The sequence below is a fragment of the Larus michahellis genome, chromosome 3 (genome assembly GCF_964199755.1).
Source record: "Larus michahellis chromosome 3, bLarMic1.1, whole genome shotgun sequence".
NCBI classification, from domain to species: Eukaryota; Metazoa; Chordata; class Aves; order Charadriiformes; family Laridae; genus Larus; species Larus michahellis.
In genome coordinates, this window is record NC_133898.1 from 15206210 (window position 1) to 15230603 (window position 24394).

The following is a 24394-nucleotide window of genomic DNA, read 5'->3' on the forward strand; positions in this document are numbered from 1 at the left end:
TCCTCCAACTTCGCCACTTACATGAAGGAAGAAAAAAATTGCCATGACAGTCCTGACCACCTCTGAGTTTCTTCCTGGCCATATCTCGCCTCTTCTGTGCTGTGACCCTGCTTCATCGAGTGGGAGTAAACCCCAGCCCCGTCCAGGGTACAGCTCGGTGGTGAAGTCTTTTAACAGTGATGTATGTTTCTTGCCTTCATGTCTCATCCCTGGGAGAGCGCTTGAATCACCAGTTCGGTAGTGCAGGAACTGGAACATCTCTGGACACCTTTTTACATGGCAAAAGGGCAAACCATCAGGTCTTCCAGAGACCATAGGGGAGCATCTCGTCCCAGGAGATGGTTCCCAGCAGTGGATCCCAAGTTGACAGGGGTGTGTGTACAGCCCTGCTTCCAGCACCCAGCAGTCAGGGGGATTTTAGCCAGATTTCTGTTTTCATTGATTCCTGTTGAAAGGAGGATCTTGGCTGAGCACAGAGACTTTCAGGGATCTGTTTCTTTCCTCTGTAGAGTGGGATCATCACCGCTTTCTGGATCCCACATGGGTCAAGTGTCTGAAATCCAGATATTGCTGGGCCCGATTTTAGATCATGTCTTGGGTCTGGTTCTTCAGCAGGCACTAAGTGCCACTGAGTTTTCTTTGCCTAGGTAAAAGGAAATCTCAGACCTCTGAAACATAGATGCACAGGATTAAACCGTTTTGCTATTGTTGGTTTTGTTCTTTTAAAGCGCGATGAAGATGGTACTCGACCACAGTCGAGTGGCTGGTTTTCTGCTAAGAGGCTCTGGTTTTGTCCCTTGCTCTCTTGATTTGAACACTGGTTACAGAAACACGGCAACAGTTCAGGTCCCTGATCCAGAGCATCCTGTGTGCCCGTCTCCCAGCACGGCTGGACCACAGGCAACCAAGTCATCTGCTGCTTTGTGCCTGGGGAGACCTTGCAGTAGGATTTGGGGGAGCTGTGAGCTTCAGCACTTCTGGGTTTATTGTACCATAACTCCTGGCCAGCAGAATAACCTGAAAAATGACTGCGCTTCCAACCAGTGGGTTCTCGGGAGCATGTCCTACTGAAATGAATCGTTTCCAAGCGTTGTTGAGGAGGCAAGAAACGTATGGAGAAACCATTAGGGTATAACAGTAAGGGGAAGGTCACTAACTTCTATTTTGTAAAATGACCAAAACGCTCTTGTAAGCCTCAGATCAGGAAGGAAATAACAGCATTTGGCCCCGGTTCACCTGCCGGTTCTTACTGTGCCAAGAGCTAAAGCTATAACTTGGCTCAGCTGGGGCTTTCTGCAACAGAAATTCCCTCCGAAAAGCTAGTACGGCTGCTCACGAGTAAGAAATGCTGCTTGAGCAATGAATCCCCGTTAATGTGATTTACTGCAGTGTGGCGCAATATGTGAGGGCGTTGCTGCAACGAGCTCGGAGGTGGGAGTTGCTCAGGGTCAGGGACCAAGCCACAGCAGATCCAGTTACCTGTGGAGGGGTGGCGGAGGAAACCAGTGTTTAGCTGCTTAAAGCATTCCCCATTAGAGCTTTTGTCTTCCCATGTCGTCTTAGGATGGCCTAAGAAATGGCTCTGTATCGCCTTTATTTTTATAGTATCGCTGCAGGAATTTACATTAAAAAGTAAAAGACTTTAAATGGCTGAAGAGCGCTTGTTTATATTTTTGAGATGGACAGTTGTCTTGAAATGAAATACACCAAATTCTGAGGGATTTCTCTCTTTGTACACCTTCGGGGGCTTATTCCACCCTGCGGTGGTGCAAATCAGCTCCGATCAGAGAAGCGATCACAGAACAGCCGGAGCTTACTCCCGTGCTGCGGTTCCCTTAAACTTCACAAATTGTGACGGCAATAGGCAGCTTTTGTTGCCTTTGGTTTATCTGGAGAAATGAAATCCTTCCCCCCCAGTATTAACGTTTCCACAAAATATGATCTGAAACTCAGAGGTAATTTTAAGGGCTTTCTCTGAGTTATACAGCAGCGTGCCTGCCTGGTTTTTAATAGCTGTCTATTGAAATAAAGTAACTGCCTTTGGAAGACTGTCATGAAATAAGTAAGCATAGTTTAGGCTTGAAATTAATACTTTACAAGGTTAATTTCTAACTTGCTGTTGAGCATGCAGGCAGGTTTCTTGGGTTGATTCTCTATAACTTTCTTCAGGGTGGGTGCTTTCCCTCGGTCCACTTGAGCAGCTCACGTAGTTGTTCGGGTTTCCTCTACCTCAAGTTGTTGGGGGGAGCGATGCACCTTCAGAAGGTGATTTTATACCTTTAAGTTTCAGGAGGTGTAGTACACAGCTTGAGACATGTTCGTCGTTCCCCGGTGTCCAGTAACGTGTAGATGTCTGTGCTCTGTGAGTTTACCCTAGATCCTAAAGTTTTAGGTATTTTCAGTCGGCTGAGGTTCAGCTCTTCTGTTGTACCCTGGAATAAGAATGTTTCACATGAGCTTTAATTAGAAAATCCAAGCGACGCAGTGCTAAAAATGCAAGCTGGGGAAGACAGTCTGTCAGATTTATGTCGTGAAGCGCTCTGGGGAGCAAAAACGTCAAAAGAGTGTCTTGTCTTTGTGCTGCGGGGAGCGGGGGAGAGATTTGGGCTGGTTTAAGCTTAGCCGGTGGAGCTAAGCTGAGCTGAATCAGCTGAGGCCTCCTGTGGGGATGCCATCTCTAAGGCAGCCGTGCCAATAAACTATACTATTTGTCGTATTTGCGTACTACAGATATGGCGAAGGACAGCTTTACCAGTGCTACAGATGCTGTCACTCCCAGCGTTATAAACGAGTGTGTGGCTAGCTAGTGACAAATGATGATTCATCTTACTCTAGCTTGCTGTTGCGCTTGGCCAGGCTAAGCTTACGGAGCACCTTGCATATGATCAGGCTTGGTTTAACCCTCTGTTTTCTTACAGTGAATTGCTTGGATCGACACGTCGAAAAGTCTCCGAACAGAGTGGCTTTGATTTGGGAGAGAGATGAGCCTGGCACTGCGGTGCATGTCACGTACAGGTACGGCGCCTTCTCATGATGCTGTACGATGCCGGGCAATGTGGTGGGGTGGGGAGAAGAGCTGCTGCCCTGAAATCGGACCTCTGTGAAACTCTGCTTTCTTCCAAGGTACTCCAGCAGGTAGGGCACGCAGCTGCAGTGCTGCAGCTAGGTTGTGGCGTCATGGTGAGGTAGCTCCTGAAAAACGGAGGCATCTTCCCTCCGAGAAATGGGAATTATTTTTCGCTTGGGCTCTTCACGGAGAGGGGTCCCCGACCTTAGGCACCTGTATAATAAACATCTTACAGGGTGAGAGGCACAGGGGATGTGCGTTAGTGACAGCTACTGGAAACTTCAGATTGAGATCTGGCATCATCTTCTGGTTATGGCGTTAACCAGGCCTGCCTATAGATTCCCTCTAAGTGGGGGCTTTTAGAAGACAAATGCTGTTTTTTTCTCCCCGGCTTATGTTCTCACCTGCCAGTTTTCTTTTTGCGCGTTAGATGCGTTCATGGGAAAATTTCTGTGAGCAGCTTTTGGTTTCAGCACAGCAGCAAATGTCTTGGTGCAAACATCTTGTGTTGATGGTCAAGAGCATGATACCAAGTCCTGGCTGGAGGGCGTTTGAAGCTCCCCGTGTTCCTCTTCCCCATCCTCAGTGCGGTTTAGAACAACCTTATGGCTGCTCTGAGTGATGCCAACTTGTAATTACTGCTGTAGATTGTAGGGTTTGTTAGAATATGGCAGTTTTCAAGCATATTTCTCTTCTCCGTGTCGTGTCGTTCCCGTGTCATTCTCCCTCATTTAGGACACAGGCCTGTCTGGAAAAACGCCTTTTACATCGTCACTCTCTCTAGTAAGAGCTAAAGGTTTCCCAGACTTGTACCTTTCTCAGTGTGTCTTTTAGGGAGCCAGATGTTTGATCTGCTGGATCTCAGGGAGCCACATGTTTGATCTGCCGCGTCAGAAAGCAGAGGAGACCTAGGAAGTCCTGGCATCTGACTCTCTTACAAAATGTTTTTCTGTAGCTTGATAGTTGGGATTCCTGGAACTCCTTGAGTCTAAAAAGGTTCTGGTGGTCTGGTTCACCTCCAGAATTTATTAAAGCTCCTGACAACATTATTCATTGGAGTGAGGAAGCTAGTCAGCAGGTAGGAGCGGTTGTACGATAGACACTATCATATAAAGCTGTGGAATAAGTGTATTGGTTTTAATCTTGGTATTGTTATTTGACGGGCTGTGTAGGCATGTTATGATATAAATGTGTTGTAACCAACCAGGCAGCTTGGCCAAATGCTTCGAGTTTTGCTTTTGCCATCCTGGTGGTAGAAAAGGAGACGGAACTGAAGCTTCCTCCCCGAGGCTGGGGTGGTGTATGTACTTTTTACCGCTCTCTTCATGTCCCAGGTGTGAAACTGGGGGTAAGTCAGAGGCGGGAATTGTTCTGTGATTAACCTGAGAAGGAGGACAGTCCATCAGATAGCACAGCTTCATTCAAGGCAGCTCTAGCCTCCCCCTTAGGCGGCACTACTTGAAATGTGCTGAGCTACTCCAGACCCTCAAAGCATCTTCTCAGGATCTCTGGAGATATGAGAAGGCCTTTCTGAACAGCAACACAACTGCTTTTTTCCTGGCCACGCCAAAATGTATTTGGAAGAAAGCATACTTTCATTTCAGCCTGTGGATCTGTGATTGCTGTGGCTTGAAGACAAGTAACCCACTGAATCCCCCTTTGTGCAGCCTTACAAAGATAAGGTAATCAGCAACCAGACAGAACACGCAAGTGAAAGACAAGCTGGCAATCTCTATTATCGAACTTCTGCTTGTATTTGAGAGCCACGGTCCTGTTTTCGCCTGATACTCTTGGTGAGGTGTGACTGCGTTTGAGTGACACAGTTCCACAAGAGACTTTGGTCCTAAGACGTGGTAAAACAGGTCACTTGGTTTTCTGCTTATCTCATTAAGTCAGGAATAGCTTTGTTGAAAACAGCGGTATTGTGTGGGTGTGTACGCAAGGAGAGAATCAAAAGTTTTGCCTTTTCTGTGATCTCTGGGCTGCATTTTTAAAGGTTTTAAATGGGTTTTCCAGGGTGCGTTGGCACTGACCTCCCTATGAGGCTGAGCTTAGTTGAAATCTTTGTGCAGTAGTGCCTTCTTTTAGCTAGAAAGCGTATCAGAAAAAGAGGTGTCCCAGAAGCTGTGATGCTGCTTGAGTAATCCTCCGAGAGCCTTCTGTAGCAGGGTGGTCTCTGCATGCTGGTCTCAGTGCAGGACAGCCCCAGCATACAGAGGGAATGAGAGGGATGCTGGATATCAGGAGGACCCAAACTCTGGTGTCTGTGCCAGAGGAGATGTGCCCCTTTGCTTAGGTTCTGGATGTGCTGGTAATGGGGCAGCAACCTTAAAGTCATGCGCTAGGGAGGTGAAGACTTTAATATGGCCACTGCCTTATGGACCAGCCTTGAGGAAGGTCCTGGAATCTCCGCTGAGGGGTGTGTCCAGGGCTTATGTGCAGAGAAGTACAAGGCGCCAGTTTTTTATATTACCTTCTTTGCAAAGCTTGCTGCTGTGAGCTTCTTCTCCTTGTAGTTAAGTCCTGGGTGGCACAAGGAAAGACATGGGTGCTTTCCCTTCTCCTCTGGGGAGCCGTCAGGGGTAAGAAACCAGCTGAGCGCTGGCCCCATTCCCATCACAGCCTGCAAAGGAAGCAGGTGGCTGTGCAGGAAAAGGGCTGGAACAGGCTTCCTCCTCCCTGAGGAAGGGAAGGGCCTCGATCAGTGGGACCTCCTCCACGCATTGGCAAGAAACGCAGCTGCATTGCAAAGTGCTGTCCCGGCGTGCTCATCCTTGGGAGGCAGAAGAGCCTCCGTTTGCCTCTGCTGCCCCACTAAGCGCCTAGCTTGCTGTGGGCAAAGAGCTGGTGGGGCCGTGCCGTAAGGGACGTCCTACGTCCCTACACACGCTGGTCAGCAAGGCGGGTTCGGTTGCTGCAGCTGAGTTCAAGTGCTCTGCACGAGGAAAGGACTCCAGACGTCTCCGCATTGGCAAAGACACACAAAACCATGGGTGAAACGTTGCAGTTTCGCTTGAATGACGATTGCTTCCCTTACAAGCTCAGTTCGTTGTGATGATCTTTTTCACTGAAGAGCTTTGTCCTGTCTCTCCAGCTGATGCAATTCAGCCTTTTGGGGGAATAAAAAGTTCCCTGGCTCCTCTTGTGCTTTTTCCCCAACTCTGGTTTTCATTTTTGTTAAGTAGGAATTCAGCTAAGTTTCAAACTATCTCCACTATCTCTTTCAAACTATCTCTTCAAAAGGGAAGGCAGGAGACTTGTTTTTTTTACTGCTTTGTGACAACAGGGACGCAACCCTCGTGTCTGCAGTCAGCAAAGTGGGGACAGATCATGCCAGTCTGTTACCAAAAGAGGTCTGGCTCTCCGGAGGCTGAACCACCATAAACTCATTGGTAGGGCAGCGGCGACGTAGCAGTTAACCCCCAGGAGCGTGGTGCTGCGAGCAGCCATCTGAATTTATTGGCAGAAGGGTCCAACCCGGCTGGGAGTGTTTTGTCCTGCTCTGTGGAGGTTGTCAGGGCCCAGGAGCTCTGAAACCTTGCAGAGGAATTCCCCAAAGCGTTGCTGAGCCTGGGTTTTAAAGGGCACTATATTATCAAGTGCTTTATGTAAGCTGGCGGAGCTGGTGGCTGGAGCTGTCGGGTTGCAGCCTCTGTAATCTCAGCAACAGGGAATGTTAAAGACAGCAGCTAAAGTTAAGCCAGACCTCCCCCTGTCCGACATGGAGGTTATTAATTCTCCCTGGTGTTCCCTTGTTAACCACGGTCTCTACTATTTAGCCACCTGTGAGCCAGGATTTCCTAGCACTGCAAAATCCTATGGATGTTGCCAAAGGGAGCTGTGCAAAGAAGTGGGCAGCAGGACGTGTTAGCTAACCTGGTTTTGCAAAGGATTGCGGGCTGGGTCTCAACAGAAGGGTTTTAGTTTACGAAGGAGCTCACTCCGGTGCGGAAAATGTTGCGGGCCAAGGGAACGTCCAAAATGCAAAATACAAAGTAGGAAGAGGAAAGCAGAAGCTGAGAGGCCAGAAATTAGGGTCCTAGGTAGCTTTTCGTAGGGTCCTGGGTAGGTGGGAGAGAATCGGTTGGACATCTTCGTTAGCCACATCACAGCTATCCCTTTAACAAGCCGACGACGGATGGTGGTTCCTCAACCCGAGCTGAAATAGTTGAAATTGTATTAGAGATCACAGCGACAACTGCAGCTAGAAGCCACGTGGGTTCTCACCAGGCTGTGCAATGCGGAAAGTGTTTCTCATTGACAGCAAACTCTTTTCTTTCTTTTCCAGTGTTGGCTTTCTAAGTTGAAGCTGCACGTAAATCTTGCCCAGGCTTTTGGCTTTCTCCGTCCAAGACAGCTCAGGGACTTTTCACTTTCTTAGCTGAAAAAGGTCACAAGGGGTTTTCCTTGCCTTGGGTTCAGGATGTCTGCAGGAAGACTGGACAATTGTGCTCGGCTTAGCAATTGAACCTACAGCCAAAAAGCCTCTTGTTGAGCTTTATATTCTTCAATTATTCTCACTACAATGGAAAAAATGTTGAGTTTTCCGTTTGGTGAAAAAAAAGGAAACACACGTTTTCTGTATTTAGCAAAAAGTGAGGGAAATGGAGGGTTAAACTGAGGCACTGTCACAGACGCTGCAGTGAGGCGTGAACAGGTTTGTGCATTATCCTTGTGTCCAGAACATAGACCCAGGAAGGAGGGATGGGTGGGAAGACCTACTGTGTCCCAGGGGACTTGAACCCACCCATGGCGCTGTGATCGCTAGGTACAGAGGTGGGCTTCGAACTCTCCTGCCCCACAGTAGTTCACGTAGAGCAACAGCTAGGAGGTGAGATATGAGGGTGTTGGACTCTGAGATGCCCAGATCTGAGTTGTTTGTTGTTTTTTTTTTGTTTTTTTTTTTTAACACTAACCTTTTTGGGACATTTGACCCAAATTTTCAGATAGTTTCAGCCTGATACAAACTATGCTTCCAGGCAATAAACAGGCTGCTGCAAGAAATACTCAACCCAGCTGTAGTGCTGGGACAGGAGAGAACGTGGCTTGTGCCGAACCTCCTAAACAGGCACCGTCAAAGCCCCCCCATGGCATTGGATATATTAGGAAAATGTCTAGAAATGCTTTGCAAGAGGCTGCTTCCCAGAGAAGGTCTTGGTGCTATTTTTTTGGATGCAAAAAGAGCTGCCTGCCTTTGTTTAGGGAGCTGCAGGCTGTCTTGCTGTGGTGAAAGATAGCATCAGACTTCTTGGGAAAATGTTTCTGCCAGGCATCCCTGAAACGCGTCAGAGAAACGCCATGTGTCGGTGATGGGTTTTACAGGAGTTGTTGTTCCAGACATTGAGCGATGGGCTTTGGAAACACATGCACCACTATATCTGGGAGAAATATGGTCTGGTGGTTTCTGAATAGAGATGTAAAGATAGGGATAGAAGCACTGAGTGTGTTAGATTAAACAGAAGTACTGGCCTGAACAGTGATCTGCTGGCTCTGCTGAGGGTTCAGCCTTGCAGGTCTTGCGCTTAGAAGTGGTGCTGTGGTAGCCGAGGAGATGCCTGCGTAAAGGGTGATGAGTCTGTAGCAGACAACACTGTTGATGCTCAAAGTCTTGTTTGTGGGCAAAAAGGAAGCACACCTTATAGAGAGAGCAAAGAGTTTATTCTTAGTATAACTGAGCCCTTAACATTCTAAGCTTATTAGTCAAGATGTAATTATTACAGAAAAAGAAAGAAAGAGGTCCTGTTGGTTACCACTTCCAGCATCAGGTCCACATTTCTTGTCGTTCACAGCGTGGGGCCACCAGTGCCAGCCTGTGCTCTATCTCTTGTCATCCCATGCCTGTTCTCCTTATCACCACGTCCTGTGCCTCCACTTCTCAAGGCCTCTTACCATACCAAGCCTGTATTTCTTTATACTACCTCATTATGCTGGGGTTGTAAACCTATGACAGTAGCATAAAAAGATAAAGAAGCATAAAAAAAAAATTAGCCATGGTTACGGGATCAAGTAAAAGAATTGCTGTTGCAGCTAAAGCAAGCAAAACAAATCTTCAGGTAGGTCAAGAAGCGCTCAGGCAGAGCGAGCATCGCAGGCTGCATTCCTGAGACCTTGCAAACTCACTACAAAGCCTGTGACATGTAGCTCACCACGGCTGTACCATGTTACAGGGCTGCAGGGACGCAACAGGAGCAGACTGCTCTGTCCCGCAGAAGAGATGGTTTTCCATCAGGTCATGACATGGAACAGCTACGTGAAGGGCTTGCTGCAGAGCTGGTGGAAGTCAGCGGACAGCAGGTCAGAAGAGCAAATCCGAGAGTGGCTCTGTGACAGGGTGGTTGTTACGGATGTGGAGGGAAGGGGGGGATTTACGTGCAACCCAGCCTCTCCCTGCTCACGTTGCCTGCTGGCACGGGGGGAGAGCCAGCTCTCTCCGCAGAGCTCTCATGCGTGGCGTTTAAAGCCTGTCAGTGTGTCACCTGCACTGTGAGCAGAGGACAGGCAGTGCTTCCCTCTGATTTTGGAGGTACAGGGTTGGGAGGGGTAATTTCACGGGAAACCCACCTTCAGCAGCTATCTACCCACACACCTGCAGTACAATGAATGGGTTGGACTTGTCTGCATTTAAGTTGAAAGATAACGTTTTCTGAAAGCAAGTCCAGAATCTCTTCCATGTATCGTAATTTTTCACCTTCCCTGCCCGTGTTCATTAATGCACCTACCATCTCCTTGGCTTGCTTTGTTTTAAAAGCACATACTACAGATACTGTTCTTTCTCCTGTGCAAACGGCCTCGCCTCCTGGGTCCAACTGGTCGCTGCCTCCCCATTTCTCAGCTCCACCCTGATACTTTACCCACTGGAGTGGCGTCTTGCTGCCAGATTTGCTCTCTTATTTGCTCTCAGCTCTTACGATCTGCTTTTCATAGACTCATAGAATCACAGAATCTTCATGGTTGGAAAGGACCTTTGAGATCATCGAGTCCAACCATACACACAAAAAAAACCCCCAAAAAAACCCACCCCAAACCCTAAAGAAAACAAAAAAACCCCATCAACCTACAATCTCTGCCACTAGAGCATGCCCTAAAGTGCCACATCTAGATGTTTCTTAAATACCTCTAGGGATGGTGACTCAGCCACCTCCCTGGGCAGGCTGTTCCAGTGCCTGACCACTCTTTCAGTAAAGTAATTCTTCATAATATCTAATCTAAACCTTTTGCAGAGTTGCTGCAGACCGTTGTGCCGTGAACTGACTTTGTAGATTCTTGGCTGTCTCTCTCCAGAGGGGCTGGGCACTTCCTTTGGTTGCAGCACATTTCCTTCTCCTCACCGGCTCTGCTGAGATCTTCCTGTTGTCTGCCCGGCTTACGCACAGGGGACCACAAGAAGCCAAGTGAAGATGCCGCCTTTTGCACCGTCTCATAGGCTCCAGGGTGACAGTGTCTGGCTCTATTCAGCGTCTCATGCTCAAGTTGCGCCGTGGGAGGTTTAGATTGGATATTAGGAAGAATTTCTTCACTGAAAGGGTTGTCAGACATTGGAACAGGCTGCCCAGGGAAGTGGCGGGATCACCATCCTTGGAGGTATTTAAAAGATGGGTAGATGTGGTGCTTTTGTCAGTGTTAGGCTGATGGTTGGACTCGATGATCTTTAGGGTCCCTTCCAACCTAGACAATTCTGTGATTCTATGATGTATATTTTCAGTAGATGTGCCTTGCTACCAACACACCTCCTGGGGGTGGACGGGAGGCAGATCCTTCCCTGTGTGCAGCCTGCCGGCGTTGGATGGCGTTGCCTCTGTGACAAGGGTGGGGCAGTGCTGGGATTGAGGCCAGAATTGCTTTTGGTTCTTCTAACCTTGTGTGATGGAGGGACCACAATGCCAAGCTTGGCAGCAGTAGCGGGTGGGGAGGGTAATGACCGTGGTTTCCTACTGCTCGGTTCGGTTAGGTCTGTCCCACCCAGTTCTGCGGGGCAGCGACTCTGCAGGGTCCTCGTTCCACCCTGAGACATCTCTAGGTTAAGTGCTGGAAATGTGTAACTTGCTGGCATGGACTAATTGCCTGCCTGTTAGATAGCAAAAAGTGTGTGAAGGAGTGAGGGAGTCAAGGGAAGGATTCCCGACACAGCATTTCTGCAAACTCCCTTTCTTGAACTGGAGGGGAAGCCTGAGTTGCTGCTGCAGGAGCCAAAGGACATACCTGATGCTCAGGGATTTGTGTATTTCTTGGTTGGAGTTCTTGGCTTTCTCTTTGCCTTCACGTCCATTCCCCCATGTGTTGCACCACCAAGGGACCTCCAAGGCCCTTTCAGAGCACAGAGCAAAAAGCAAAGAGAATAGATCTGAGGGTAAAGACTTGGCCCTTATTGTCGGTCTGCTTGCTCACGCGCTCTCCTTAAGCAAATGTTAAGTTGGGGTTAATCGTAAAAAAAACAATGAGGGCTTCTGCCATCATGGTCACTGAGTCCTAAGTAAGCAAGCGAACCATGGAGTCGGTCAGGAAGGACGCCCTAGCCAGAGCTCTTCTGGCATTTCTGTTCGGGAGGAAGAGGCTGCAGCTCTGAAAGCACTTGGGTATTTTCCATCGCAGATAAGTGGGGTTTATTTTGCTTTCTCACAACTGCCTGTCTGGGGGTTGTATCACTTCCTGTGCTCTGCAGTTGAACAGAGCTCAACTTTGTTTTGGCTCTTGAGTATTTATCCACATCGAGATTTTTCTCTAATGCAGCATGGGATGAATTCTGGACCAGAGAATGTGACCTTTTAGGACAAGGCACAAAAACAAACGTTAGGTGGGAATGCATTATTGGACAGAGTCACTCAGTTCAGGAACTTAGTAAAAGTAAGCAAAATCATACATCTAACAGTCTGTGCCCTTATGTAGATAGCAGGAACGTGCATGGTCATAAGGCGCTTGGGAAAAGGTATTGAAAGTGCTTCAGAGTTTAGGCTGATAGCTAGCTGTAAGGGATTAGGAGGAAATTCAGTCTGGGGTAAAGACACTCCATATCTGCTTTCTGCAGGGTTGTGGTCTCTCTGCGGTGGCAGCTGTTACCAGCTGCTGCCAGAGAGCAGGCGCTGAGCACATCTGGCCACCTCTCTGAGCACCTGTGCTTCAGGAGTGGCCTATCCACTTGATGCCACAGGAATAGTCTTAAAATAAATTACACAGGGTGCCGTGGCTGGGGTTGAAGGCTCGTTTTCTTACCTTCCAAAGGTGACAGGGGAGTGGTATCCCTCCAGCCATCACTGTATCCTCTTTGTACTTTCTCTATGGCTGTGTCGCTTCACTGCCTTCACAGCACAGATGGAGTTTTATCCTAAAGAAATAACATGCCAAGTTATTCTCACCCCGTGGTTTTAACGACATTTCCAAAGTGGAGCACTTGGGTTTTGCCTATTTCCAACTTGCGTTGGTTTAAAAAAAGAAGCTAAACAGCTTTTTAATGGACCAGAAACTACATTTCATTTTGTTTGCAGCTTAGCCACTGGCTGAAAACTGTTTTTGTTTGTTTTTCCGCAGCTATGGCCGGTTCTGGGAGATAAAGATACATTGGTAGACTCATGCTTTACAGCTTATTATGGAATGCAGACCCCTGAAATTCATTTGTTAACAATTTTTGGAGTCCTTGGTGTCATAGCTTACAGACCCCTAAGGGTTCACAGGTGACAGGTTGAAGATGAGCGTGCTGAGGAGTAGAAGATACCTCTCTCCTCTGGGTCTCAGTACTCAGCGGGTTCCTGGACCCAGAGGACAATTTTTATTCCTGGCGGACTCTGCGAGTCTTCTCCTCTGAGCTGATGATTGCCACCAGTAAGGGGTGCTCTGCTGCCCCTCGTGAGGGTCACCTCCTTCCTTGGCGTGAGACCACTCCTCCCCTGGCACAGTTACCTGTCTTCTTCTCAAAGCCCTTCCACTGCAGGCATACGGACCTGTTCCGTTCATGACAGCGTCTTGGTCCCAGGCGCGCCTGCAATCGCGTTATCCCCCGTGCAGCCATCAGAGTAAGCGTATGTGCGAGTCCTTGCCCGCAAACTGCTTTTTCGTTCCTTAGAGGAACATTTCTGCTATTAAGTCAGCACGTCGCAGCGGCAGGCCCTGTGAAAAGAGCCTTTGTTCCTGTTCTCGATGTTCCCAAGTTTCTCTATGCAAGAGTGGCCGCAGTTTTACTCGGAGCACTGTCTCCGTTCTGCGAGACTGTTGCGCTCTGTGGCATGGCAGGGTGAAGTGACAGGGAAGGAATTCGGGCTGCGGGCAATCCGGCTTTGATGGGAGCCTCTTAAAATCTGCCACTCACACAAGTGTCTGGGGACTTCTCCTTTTCTTCCTTATGCATGCAAATGCGGTGTTTACCCTTGCAATTTAAAGAGAAGCTCCTAGTTGTGAAGCACTTCCAGCAGTTCCACAACATAAACAGTGCTGGGAGTCTTTGGACAACGGCTTCCATTTCATCTTGTGTTTATCCCACACGTGTTCCCAGTAGCTGCTTCTGTCCGAGCCTCGTGGGTAAAAAAGGCATCAAGGATGGCTAAAACGGACACCGACTTCTGGAGCCACTGGCTTCCTGGCTGCTCTACCCATGCCAGAGCCCGGCAGCTCCGGGCAGCACCTGCAGCTCTCATTCGCTCATCCTTCTTCTCTCCCCAATGGCAGGAGCCGTCTGGCTCTCACCACACCCCAGGCCACCCTTCTTTAAGATGTAAAACCTGGCGTGCCCTATACTGCTGTGATGACAAGGCCCAGAGGTGGTCGCGATGCCTTTCTCGGTTCAAGTTCATCCTTTTTTTGCTCTCCCACATAAAACAGATTATGTGGTTGCATGACAACGTTGCTTCTGTACCGCAGGGAACTTCTGGATCTGACTTGCCGTCTTGCCAACACCCTGAAGAAATATGGGATACAGAAAGGGGACAAGGTGGCCATCTACATGTCCGTGTCTCCCTTGTCTGTGGCAGCCATGCTGGCTTGCGCCAGGCTTGGTGCCGTTCACACCGTGGTCTTCGCTGGATTCAGCGCGGAGTCCTTGGCTGGGAGGATCACGGACTGTAAGTAGATGCAGACTGGGGAACGAACCCCTCAGGACGGGGCTCCAAGACATATCCCAATTCTGTGTTTTCTTGGCAGAAAGAGAAAAGGTTCATTCCCAGCTGTCAGGATAATTCACTCTCCTTTGCAACGCGCTGCGAAGAGCCTTTTCCTTAGTGGCAGATGCAGTATCCTCTGGCTGTCCAATACTTTATAAATTGCTTAACAGTTCAGCCTGCGCTGGGTTACTGCCAGACAGCAGTGAAGCTGGAGGGAAAACCAGAGCTTAGGCACGGGACCTGATTTGTTCTTTCGCAGTATAATCGCAGCGTTCCTTTGATACTCCTGCACAGTGCTAATGCTGCAGTCTCGATGGTGATACTGTGATTTATGCGCAGCACTGGAAGTGCTGGCAGCCTGCCCCGGCTCTGTTAGCCCGTGTACCAACAGACAGAGATGTTCTTAGCCCAAAGCGCTTGTAGCGTGATTAAGTAAAAAGTAATGCTAAAAATACCAGTAAAAGAACAAAACAGCAAGTGGCTCGTGTCCTAGCAGTCACATCAGTTTCTTTATGGCTAGTGTGAGGGAATAAGTCTTACAGAAATTTTCATGCTTTTTTTCTGTTTCAGTAGAGTTAATTTACAGAGAGCAAGTACATGTTTCAGTTATCCCTCGCTTTTCGCCACTTGTGTGGAGGTGATGGGCTAAAGAGCCATTTCTCTGCAGCCACAGCTCTGTACTTAACGCAGTGTGGTACGGTTTGAAGTGCTCTGCCAGAGTGCTGCTATGTGCTATGGCTTCCAGGAGGCTTCCCCTCAAGGTACGGGTGAGTTTCAGAAGGCTGCAGGTATCTCAGAGCAGGGTAACGCCTCCGAGAGGCTGCTGAGCTTGGTGCTGTTCCCTTCGGTTTGCAATGGACAGTCCCGGAGAGAGGATGGGAAAGGGTAAAGAAGGTCCTTGTTCACTAAGGTCGTAAGAAGTCTTGCACTGGTTTCAACGTGTGAGCTGTTGGGTTACAGCAGCAGTATTTGCTATAACACAAGTAATTGGGAAGAAGCTGTTCCGCATGTCGGCTTTGCTAGGCTGGAATTGAGGCATTTAAATTGCAGCGAGTGATGCATAGGAGAGACATTGTGAAAGACTTTCTCATGTTCGTGATAGGCAGTGGAGTGGTCTGGTCTGGTGGGAAGGGGTAGAATAGCAACCATTGGGGTGTTTTAGGACGACTGGACTGACATGTCTCAGAAATGGTTAAGCTAGAGTGGTCCCTGCCTTGGGAGGCGGTGGCCTAGACAACCTATGGAGGTTTCTGCTGCCCCTGATCTCTGTGTGTCTCAGGTTTTAAAGTGTTTTCGTCAGTGATGCTGTTTTTGATGGACAGAAGTTCTGTGTATGTGTCACACATGTTGTACTATACGTCATCCACAAAAGTAATGAAAGCAGGGTGCTCATACTAGCCTGAAAAATGGGTGGTGTGCCTGATATTTTTTTCTCTTTTTAGCTGGATGCAAAGCAGTTATCACCTACAACCAGGGAGTCAGGGGAGGTCGAATCGTAGAGCTGAAGACAACTGTGGATGAAGCTGTGAAGAACTGTCCAAGCGTAAAACACGTCTTTGTGGCTCAGAGGACAGATAACAAAGTCCAGATGGGTGACCGTGATATTCCCCTTGAGGAGGTATGTTGGTGTTGGTAAACCTTGCCTGTTTCCCCTGATGTTTCTTGAAGTATGTGATGTTTACTGTGCTGGGGGAGAGAAATAAGGACACTAATAAATGTAGGGACCAGCTAATAGAGACATCTCTGAGAGACCCGATGCAGGGCTGTGCAGAACATACGTGTGAGAGTCTTGCTGAATGCGTAGATCGCGCACACTCTAATATTTGGCTTTGGTCTTCGATCTGCTGTGGGCTACACTGGGAATCGGCAGCCAAGGAGGATCGGGCAGTCTCCATACTTTCCTTGCATATGTGAGCTGAGCTAAAAGCCTGTGAAGCAGCCGCCGCACTGGAGCTTGGCCCCCTAGTGCAGCCACACCAGACCTGCCAGCAGTGACTGGCCTTTACACTGTGCCTGGAGCAGGTTTTCCGTGTGAGCTGCTCTTCCCATGCTGCCACAGTACCCCAGTGGGCTGATGGATACAGCTAGTTGCAGTGACAGCATCTGTATGTCCCTGCAGTCACCTAGCTCTGCAGACGCTCACTGGCGCTCCGTGTAACTCCTTATAGGTCTGAGTGTTTGCTAGGTCGTCTTTCTCTCCATCTGTGCCTTTTGGACCCGACTTCAGCAGATTAAGAGGAGATGCCCCTTACGGCATCTGGATCTTCATCCTCAAATGGATCGCCTGTATTTACAGTTTGCTGGGATTGTGAGTTGAAGCAGCTCAATCTATGTTGCAAACGGTGCTGAGATTTAAGGAATGAGTGTTTCCTGAAGCCCAGAGTGCACTGACGCCATTGCTGCTGCTCTTGTACTGTGTTCAGATGCTCTGTTCTGGTTTGTCATATGTCCTCTCAGAGCGGGCACTGTCGAAAGGCAGTGCAGAAATAATCAACTTCCTGGAGAGACTTAACATAGCCTGTGAACAGTGTCGTGGTTACCCCATGATGGGAGGACAGTGATGGCTTGGCAATATTTAGAACCTGTGCTTCCTGGGGAGAAAACAGCAGTCGTTTTAATGTGTTTAGCTGGTACACACGGGACTGCAGCCCAATGCAGAAGTAGTTTTATCAGTTTGCCAGCAGCAGTAAACAGAAAGTACTCATCGCAATAATGCCTGGAAATCAACCGTCTGCGGCCAAGATAATTACTCAGGAGTCCCTGTGCTGGTCATATGAGATAGGAGCAGCTACTAGGGTAAGTTAAACAGAGAAGGCAGGTTTTATATGGAAATTGTCTTCCTCCTTACTCCACAAAGCATATTCTGAATGATTTTCCCTAGTCTGCAAACAGCCGGAGGCTTTGGTGGTCTGAGAGCTGAGCTCAGCCCATTGTCAGTTGTAGGGTCTGAAACAACAAGAATTAAACCATTAATGCTGTTAACTCTGTCATTACTGATCTTTAGGGCAGTTGTGCTTTCCAGCTTTTGTGCAATGGCTTACTGCAAAATTTGACCTCAGGTTGTAATGGAGCATAGGAGAACTCCTTCATAGTTCCAAAAACTGGCAAGTCAGCCTGAATTGGTAGGGCTGAAATGTCACAATAAATACCTGAGATGAGCAGGAGTGCCGTAACTCAGAGGCTACGAATTACATCTGACCCTATCAACTCTTCATATTTTACTGAGCGTTGTTGTCAGACACTTATAAACAATTGGGCCTGCCGTTGGTGGTGTTCATTTGTAAATATAGCATGTTTACAGTGTATGCTTGTAGAAAGGCAGTACCTAGAAATCCCTTCAAAGAGCCACCTAATAACCCTTGCAGGAATCATTATTCATCTAGGACAGTACAGAGCTTGAGAGAAGCAAGCCAGCTGTCCTTTTTTTGCAGCCATATGTTGAGCATCTGGAACGCATGGTGATTACTGTGTGTAATTAAGTCTGTACACGCATAAGAAAAATGTTCAACCTCTTCCGGAAAAATCTACGGTCGGGGCAGACAAGCCCTCTGCTGCTGCAAGGTGCAGTGACCACAGGCATCTCTTTCCAAGCACATTATTTCCCCTTCCTCTGCCGGACTGGGCACACAAGCTGGGCCAAAAGTTTGCTCTGACCTAGGAGGACGTTGCATCCTTCCCTCCTGTGGTTCTGAGCGTAGGGATGAGGAGAGGATCTCCCCGACCTGGCCAAACGGTGGAGTATGAGGAGAGTGACAGGGGAAGGAGCGTAAAGCACTCTCCTTCTCATGGGTAGAAGCAATTAGAATTTGATGATCGAATGGCCAGGACAGTCATCCACCGCTGGGGCCAGGGAAGGGAGATGAACACACAGTTTAACCGTAGCACCGCAGGTTTAAAAGGAAAAGGAGGGTCCTGAACAGCAGCCGGTCAGCCCTGCTGCTGCTGTCAAGTGTGGTTCATGTTTACAGTCACACTTTGGTTTTCTACCAGCAGCTTGCAAAGGCTGGAAATGTAAGCTATATGACTTAACCATTTTTTTCCTGAAATGTTGTTTTATCTGGCCAATTCCCCTCGACTTCCGTGCCTAGCAGAGGTATTGGCGGAGAGGTGAGGTGCTATGCAGCCACAGGAGCCTTTCCACCAGGTGAGCACGTGTAACCTATGATACATCTACGGATGTTTGTGAGGGGGCAACAGCAACGGTGATTCTTGTCTCTGGACACTGCTGACATGCTGACAGATGGAAAACTGATCGGTTCCATATAGCCAAAGTCTACCTGTCATTGCCACCTTTTTTTCCTTAGGAGATGGCCAAGGCATCTTCTGTATGCGCTCCAGAGAGCATGGACAGCGAAGACACGCTTTTCATGCTGTATACCTCGGGCAGCACTGGGAAACCCAAAGGAATCGTTCACAGCCAGGCCGGATACCTGCTGTACGCTGCTGTCACGCACAAGGTAACTCCGCTGCATCCTCTGGAAAAGGTTCGCTTACCTTCCGGCAGTACTAACCAGAGGGACTTGGACTGGTGGGGGTTGCTGTATTCTCCGTTCGCTGCCCAATTGGCTCACTGGGTGTAAACAAACTGAAAAATACCTGAGAACATGTAATTAATCTTCAGGATTTGTTCCTGGGGAATACAATACTATGCAAACCAGAGCCTAGAGTTATGAAAGGAAGGAAACTGCGCTTGCTGCTACTTTTGCATTTAAAATGTGCTAGTGTTGCAGGTCAAAATTTGCAGACACTGAAGTGATACAGTTGAGGAGACTCTGCTACGTATCTTACTGGCATTGGTAATGTGAATATTACTGTATGTCGTGGTTTGGCCTTTTTTATTTCAGAGAGGATCTGAACTCTTAAAACAACCTCTGCAGAGCACTTCTTGTCTGAAGATCAAAAATGATATTCGTGCTCTGTGGTTGTTGCACCTTTGTGCTGCTTTTCTGTGTGATCTAGGCTAAATGGTTTAACCCCCTTTCTCATGAAAAAAAAAGTCAAGGCACTGCTTCTTCAAACTTCTGGTCTCAGCTCTGCATATGAAAAGGTAACTGTGAAATGTGGAGAGGACTGCAGTGAAAGATCTCCGCCTGGCTTTAGCGGTATCACCCTGTTTGTAATCACACACAATTCAGGCAGCGGGTTTTTTTTTTCTTTAGCCTGACACAGTTGAATTTTTAGAAGATTTGAATGTACGAGTGAAGGTATGTGCATGAAAGGTATTTGTTGCGTCAGCCTTTCTAAGTGACATCTCTCCCTTTCTTAGTCCAGAAGGTAGATCCTGCACCCTGGTGCAGACATGCAGGGAGGCACTGTATGCAGCTGCGCTCCCTGTAGTGGTGCTTCGGAGCCTTGGGAGAGGCAGGGAAAGGCACTTGCAAAGGTAAGGTGAGAATTAGCTCTCCTAGGTAGAGTGATCAGCTGGCCTGTGTGGCCTCTGTGGTCTTTGTACTCATGTGTGACACTCTTGTCCCGTACTCCTGGGGTTTTCTTTTAGTTCTGATCCACTTTATTTCATTTAAAACACAAAACTGACTCTCCCTTATGAGTCAGGACCTCTTCGCTATACGGTTGAGGAGTTAGATTTACAGTGGGAAGCATTGTCCATAACCAAGACAAGATAACGAGTTCTCCAAGATATTTAACTTGGATTTGATGAGCAAGGAGAGCGGAGCATCTGGAAAGCGATACACTGATAGAGAAGCTGATCAGCTAAGAACAGTTTGCAGAAAATGTTTCATGGGCACATACCAGTTTCTCCAGCTTTCTTGTGGAAACCTGTTGACATTGGTGAGGGGTCTGAGTTTCTGAGGCCTTCGGCTTCCTTGCGGTTCAGGGTTAGCTCTCCCATGTGGACTGCCTCGGGTAGGCAACCTTAGGTATCCAGGGCTCTGGGCTTTGGTTGTAGCTTTGTTGCTCAAATCTGAGCAGCTCCTGGTATAGCCATGCTCCCTGTACGGTTGCAGAAGCAGTCAGGAGCCTGGAAGCCCCGGTACTGGTCCCTCTGACTTGCTTCCTCGCCTTGGGCTGGCCTTTGTACTGCTGTGTCCTGTGTCCCTGGCTCCGCTCGCCCTGCGCGCTCTCTTGCTCCTGCGTGGATGCCCGGTCCAGCAGCTTACCTTTAAGCTGTGAGCCTGCCAACAGAAAGTCAGCTGGCCTTACATTTATCTTTGCAGTATGTATTTGACTACCAGCAAGGCGATGTTTTCGGCTGTGTGGCTGACATTGGCTGGATCACGGGACATAGCTATGTTGTGTATGGACCACTCTGCAATGGAGCCACCTCTGTCCTGTTCGAAAGCACTCCAGTGTATCCTGACCCAGGTGAGGAAGTGGCGGGCAAAGGTTTGGCTAGATATGGCAGCGTGACAAAGGTGACTTAGAAACCTGCCCGGTGTGATCTGCCTGCTCAGGGGAGGTGAGCTCCATTTCTTTGGACCGTGTGTCTATGACATTCAGGAACATCTGTGCATCCAGGGTGCGGGAAAAAAAAAAAAAGTTGCCATTGGTTTTGCTGTGTACTCACAGTAGTCACAGCTTTAGCTTTGGCTGTTAACCTTCCTCCTGCGCATTTGCGGCAGTATGTCAGTGCTAGACAGATAAAAAAGCCTGTTTGTGATCTTGCAGGTCGTTACTGGGAAGTGGTACAAAGGTTGAAAATTAATCAGTTTTATGGAGCACCTACGGCGATACGCTTGCTGCTGAATTATGGAGAAGAGTGGGTGAAGAAATATGACAGATCTTCCTTGAAGACCTTGGGGTCAGGTAAGGGGCATGAAATCTTCTTCTGAAAAAGACAGGGGGTTCGAGCCGGTGAAATGAAGGTACCAGAGGAGCTCGGCTGACCAGATGGGATGTGGTTAAAAATAGATGATAAAGCAGGCTCCCTGTCTGGCTTTTCAGATATCTTCTCAGCAGAAGGAGAAACAAACTGAAATTGGGGTCACTGAACCTTAGTGTGATTGCCTGCTTCCTAGCTTATTTTGAAGGATTACATTCTTTGCTAAAAAGATTTATCCAATGGTAAATGACATAACTTTGAATTTTACTGGCATAGGTGACCTAAACAGCGTTTTCCTGCATTATTTAGGATTCCAGAGGTTCTTACACATGACCTGCATTGATTAGTTACTTTCAGTGATATTTATTGCTTGCCTTTTGGTCTTTCTGGAAGTAGTCAGTCCTCAGTTCCATGAGTGCATTGCAGTCCTTTGCGCATCCCAGCCAAAATGCTGCCAGCGTTCTGCTTGTTGTGCACCAAAAGGGAGAACTCACTGCCTGCCAACCCCCTGAGTCTCAGGCTGCTTCCTTTCTTATTTCGGTCTAGTGGGAGAGCCCATCAACAACGAAGCGTGGCAGTGGTTCTACCACGTGGTGGGAGAAGGGCGCTGCACCCTCGTGGACACATGGTGGCAGACAGGTAAAAGGCATCCGCGGGGAGCGGGGACGGGTTGCTTGGTGGGTAGAGGAGGATTAATACATTCCAATTCGATCCAACGAGTCCGTCAAAAAAAAACCCCTCTCCTGGCATTTTGATCAGCTTTTGAAAGTCACCGGGGAGTTTCAGCACATAATAGCAGTGTAACAGAATATGAAAGCAATAGCAATGTTAGGTTGTTTTTTTTTCTTTTCCCCTCTAAATGTTCTTTGATATTTTGAATGCCGGAAAATCTCAATTGGTTCTAGAAACAGGAGGCAGAGGTTGAATTTCTGGGCAAAGCTGCGAGTAGGCAGCTTGAATTGGAAACCTCATTTTCAATTATTTATCCAACTGTACTGACCTTGATATGGTCTTATCGTGAGAAGGCATTTACAGCACCGTATAGCCACAATCTGTACATAGGTGTGCTTTGTTTCCCTTCCTGGGAATGGTCAGAGGAGGGTGGAAAACTAAGCCGTGTAGTCAAAGGGACCTAGCGCAGCTGCTGTGGCGGATTGGGAAGGAGCGAGCGGAGGCGTGTGCATCAGGTGGGCAGGGGACAGTGGCTGTCCCCCAGCAGGGCTGCCTGGGAGCAGCTTCTCCCAGAAGTAGTACGCGGTACTTGCGTTGGCCCTGGACCTTTGATGCCTCAAAAAGGAGCGTGCTTCTGTTTTGGCAACGTGCTTGGCCCAGCTGTGCGCATCAGTTGAGGCTTGTTGTCCATTTACAACCTGCTGGACAGAGTGACTGGCTGTCATAGGTCCCTGTCCGGTTGGAGCAGAGCTGGTCCCTGCCTCCTGCCCTCTGTGGCCAGCAGCAGAGAGAGGCCACGGCGCTGCATTCCGGCTGGGGCTGTGCTGCCTGATGGAGCTCTGTGCTTGAAGGAGTCCTGCAGCTCCTTCCCATCTCCTTCCTCAGCACCCGGACCTCTCTTCTGGGCACCGGCATTCAAGAGGTGTCTTGCAATATGTCCTTCTCAAGTCATGAACCACAGTTTGCCACGGAGCAATGGACTTAAAGGATGCAGCACAGCTGATGGGTCGATTCAGACTGGACGTTAGGAAGAGGTTCTTCACCATGATGGTGATGAAACACTGGAACAGGTTGCCCAGAGAGGTGGTGGATGCCCCATCCCTGGAAGTTTTTAAGGCCCGGCTGGATGGGGCTCTGAGCAACCTGATGTAGTGGGAGGTGTCCCTGCCCAGGGCAGGGGGGTTGGAACTAGAGGATCTTTAAGGTCCCTTCCAACCCGAACCATTCTATGATTCTATAATTCTGCCTCTGCTGAAAAAAAATCCAACCCTACTCTTAAAATTTCTAGCTGCCATTGGCCAGAATATTCATTGTCTTTCCAGTCAAGCTGCTCCTGATTTCATCCTTATTCCTGCTTGCAGGCTCTCTCTTCAGGATCTCTATGCCCCATCTCAATGGGATGAATTAGCTTCTGGCATACAACCAAGTTCCATTTAATCCAGACCAGACTTGCAGGCTCTTTTTATTTTCAGATTTGAAATAAAACAACCTCAGAATTCAGAGCAGCAATGTTAACTACTGTCTACTTCGATTACTGAACTCTTAAACCACCTGGGTTCTCTCATGCTGAGCAGAAGCAAAGCCGACTGGCTGGGTGCTATACGCTTTCCTTTTCACTGCTCTGAAGTAAAACACCATGGAGCAGCAGTTGATTACTGTACAGTGACGGAGTTGAGAAGAATCTTTTTTTCCCCTAACATTGCTTTTGTTTGTTTGTCTTCAGTTAACTCGTGCATGCAGTGTGTATGCAGTGTCTCCTATTTCCTCTGAAGTACAGGGTTAGATCTTATATTAAACTGTATTTCTCCTGGGTTTTTGGAGCAACCACTGTCAGGTGAGAGGTTGAAGAACGTTTGCTGCAGAGAGCAAGTGCAGAGTGCTTGATCTTACCTTGAACCGGGCATAGTTTTGCAGGTAAACAGCCACCAGCCCCTGGAAGCATAATAGAATGATAAATATTCATTAAATTGATTTTGTTAGAAAATAGAATCAATCTTTCTCCACAGATGATGCTTCCAATAAAGAGGAAGCCAGATTAACCTTGGAAACATTATATGTGCCATTTGAATGTAAAGGGAGCGTGGCAGGAGATCATAGAAGCAGTTTGATGGATGCTGCTTGTGGTCCTGCAGTGTCACCTCTCACAGCCAATTTCAGTATAGCTTGTTAATTGCGGTGTTGTATGCAGTGTCCTCTACGGTATGTTGCTCTCTGAAGCAGCAACCTGTTGCCAGCTAATAAAGCCTGGTAGGCGTAAAGATCAGCAAATGGTGATTTAAGAATCCACTTGAAAGTCTTTGAATGAGCAAATGAGTGAGATAGTAATTACGAGAAGCAATTTAAGTAGTGCGGTATGTGCAGATGAGAGAGAGATGGAAAATCCCTGTGGGTCTTACTGCTAAAATATGAGGTAGTGCTGTGCTGCGATTGACAGTAATAGAATCAAAGCTGTGTTTGAGTTTCACATGTAGTTCTTCACAGTGCAGACGAGACACTTGGTAGTTTTACTTTTGTCCTTGGTTTTATAAAAAAAGTACAGCTGTTGCATGCAGCTGTGAACAAAAGCTGGTTTTGAAAGACATCTCCGAATAGGCCCTGGAAGCTTTTGGTTTTGGCATCATCTTACAGTGATTTAGACTGGGCTGGTGTTTCTGAGATGGATTCCCCCCTGCAGTAGTCAATCCAGTCTGTCTGTGGTGGTGAAGACCATGGTGGCAGAGAGTAGGTGCTCCACCCTGCTGCCAGCGGTGATTCACCCACGGCAGAGGGGAGCCTGGTTCCACGCATCAC

At 48.2% G+C, this 24394-nt stretch overlaps 1 protein-coding gene across 1 annotated transcript in view; it reads left to right on the forward strand.

Moving 5' to 3' along the window:
* The window catches only part of ACSS1 (acyl-CoA synthetase short chain family member 1), a 38830-nt gene that overhangs the window by 947 nt on the left and 13489 nt on the right, over positions 1–24394 (forward strand). The window contains exons 2-8 of the mRNA XM_074578783.1: positions 2919–3015; positions 13913–14112; positions 15594–15769; positions 18456–18608; positions 20328–20475; positions 20779–20916; positions 21479–21571. Of these exons, the coding sequence (XP_074434884.1) occupies positions 2919–3015; positions 13913–14112; positions 15594–15769; positions 18456–18608; positions 20328–20475; positions 20779–20916; positions 21479–21571 (1005 nt within the window). The remainder of the gene's footprint in view (positions 1–2918; positions 3016–13912; positions 14113–15593; positions 15770–18455; positions 18609–20327; positions 20476–20778; positions 20917–21478; positions 21572–24394) is intronic.